The sequence below is a fragment of the Loa loa genome (genome assembly GCF_000183805.2).
Source record: "Loa loa unplaced genomic scaffold supercont3.1669, whole genome shotgun sequence".
NCBI lineage: Eukaryota > Metazoa > Nematoda > Chromadorea > Rhabditida > Onchocercidae > Loa > Loa loa.
Genome location: NW_018109848.1, coordinates 1 through 1784, shown reverse-complemented (window position 1 = coordinate 1784; position 1784 = coordinate 1). Strand labels below are relative to the sequence as shown.

General features: G+C 21.0%; 1 protein-coding gene across 1 annotated transcript; it reads right to left on the bottom strand.

The window, feature by feature from the left end:
* Nucleotides 1–669: 669 nt before the first annotated feature.
* On the bottom strand, nt 670–1599 carry LOAG_15229 (hypothetical protein; the record flags this gene model as incomplete). Its single annotated transcript, XM_003150721.1, has 3 exons — nt 670–804; nt 1301–1400; nt 1562–1599. Coding segments are annotated over 3 exons (273 nt in total), but the record flags the coding sequence as incomplete, so codon positions are not given.
* Between the last annotated feature and the right edge of the window lie 185 nt (nt 1600–1784).

The window sequence follows — 1784 nt, the reverse complement described above, 5'->3', positions numbered from 1 at the left end:
TAATAATAATAATAATAATAATAATAATAGTAATAATAATAATAATAATAATAATAATAATAATAATAATAATAATAATAATAATAATAATAATAATGACTAATTAAGTTATTTATTAAAAATTTGATTTATTCATCGAAATTCAAAAGTCAGAAATTTATTGTCGCTTTTTTCTTTAATCAGAAAAAACGAAGAAGGGGAGAACAAAAAAAAATTGAAAAAAGTTATTAAAATTATGCACCATATAAAATTGTTATAAATTTTTAAAATTCATAAATCAAGAATATATGCAAAATAATCATGATAATAATTAATTAATTTATTCATTAACAAAAATTTGATTAATTCATCAAAAAAGATCAATTCGTCAAAAATTTATTATCATTTTTTTTAATCAAAAGAAAAACAAAGAATCAACAAAAAAATTGAAAACAAAAGTTACTGAAATTATTTGCTAAATAAAATTGTTATAAATTTCTAAAATTCATAAATTAACAACATATGTCAATTAGAATTAATCCATAATTTTCATTAATTTTTAATACGCAATTTGAAATTAAAAATTATTCTTTTTGTAAATGCATTTGTAGGAAAATAAAATAAAAATGTATTTTTTATTAATTTCTTTTTAAGTTCATAAAAAATTATCGAAGCAATTGACTTATTTACCTTAAAATCCCATTCACCCCACCAATAACCATCCGGTTGTTTTGAGCAACCAATTTTATCTTCACATAAATCACCCCGTAATTCAATCCGTAATGTTACCGGATTACCATTATCTTTTGCAATCAATGCATGCATCTAAAAATAACTTTCCTAATTCGTATGTACTATTGAGTAATTGATTTATGATTTTTTTAAAATTATAATCTAATACAATTTAATTTAAATCTTAAGCATATTTAACATTATCCTTCACAATGAGCGAAAAGACTGAAACATTATCATTATATCGAAAAGCATAATAAACGAAATTGATTAAACAAATTCAAATATACGTCAAGCAACTCAATGGTTAGTATTATTTAAATAATTCTTGCATATTAAATGACGTACTTGACGTAGCATATTTAAATGACATATCTCACGTAACACATTTAAATAAATTTTCTACCTACCTACATTTATATGATGTGTCCTACGTGTAATATCATGTCATCAGTAAAATTTCACTTTTGTTGATTATAATATAAGCTATGATTATCATAGTTAAAATTACAACAAGGTTTATAATCTAACTAAAAAATAAATTAAATTTAAGCAAATTTTATTTAAATAAAGCCAAAATAAAGTTTACCTTATCTAAACCAAGCCAAAATGAGCTTGTTAATTCACCAAAACCATTAACATATTCATTCCATGTACGATTAGCAAAGTATATTTGACCATTTTTTCGTCTAAAATAATCATTAACATTTTCATTATTGTTGCAAAGATTTTTTCCTGAAATGACATGAATATTTTTACTTTTTTCCAAATAATTTTTAATTTAATTAAATTAACAAAATTATATTAATTAACAATTTTTAAATGTATCTTTATTGATTTAAATGCTTACTTTTGTATTACTGTCCAACCGCCACCATTTGTTATCATATCACAGAGAGCATTGAATTTACCAATTTTTGGCAAAAACAATTGATAAATTCCATTTTCAGTTTTACCTTTATCAAGCAATGCTTTGCAATCCTGTAAATTGAAATATACTTTTTTTTTTAAAAAAAAAAAGACTAGAAAAAAAAACATATATGTATATATGTTGGAAAATGAATAAAAAACAG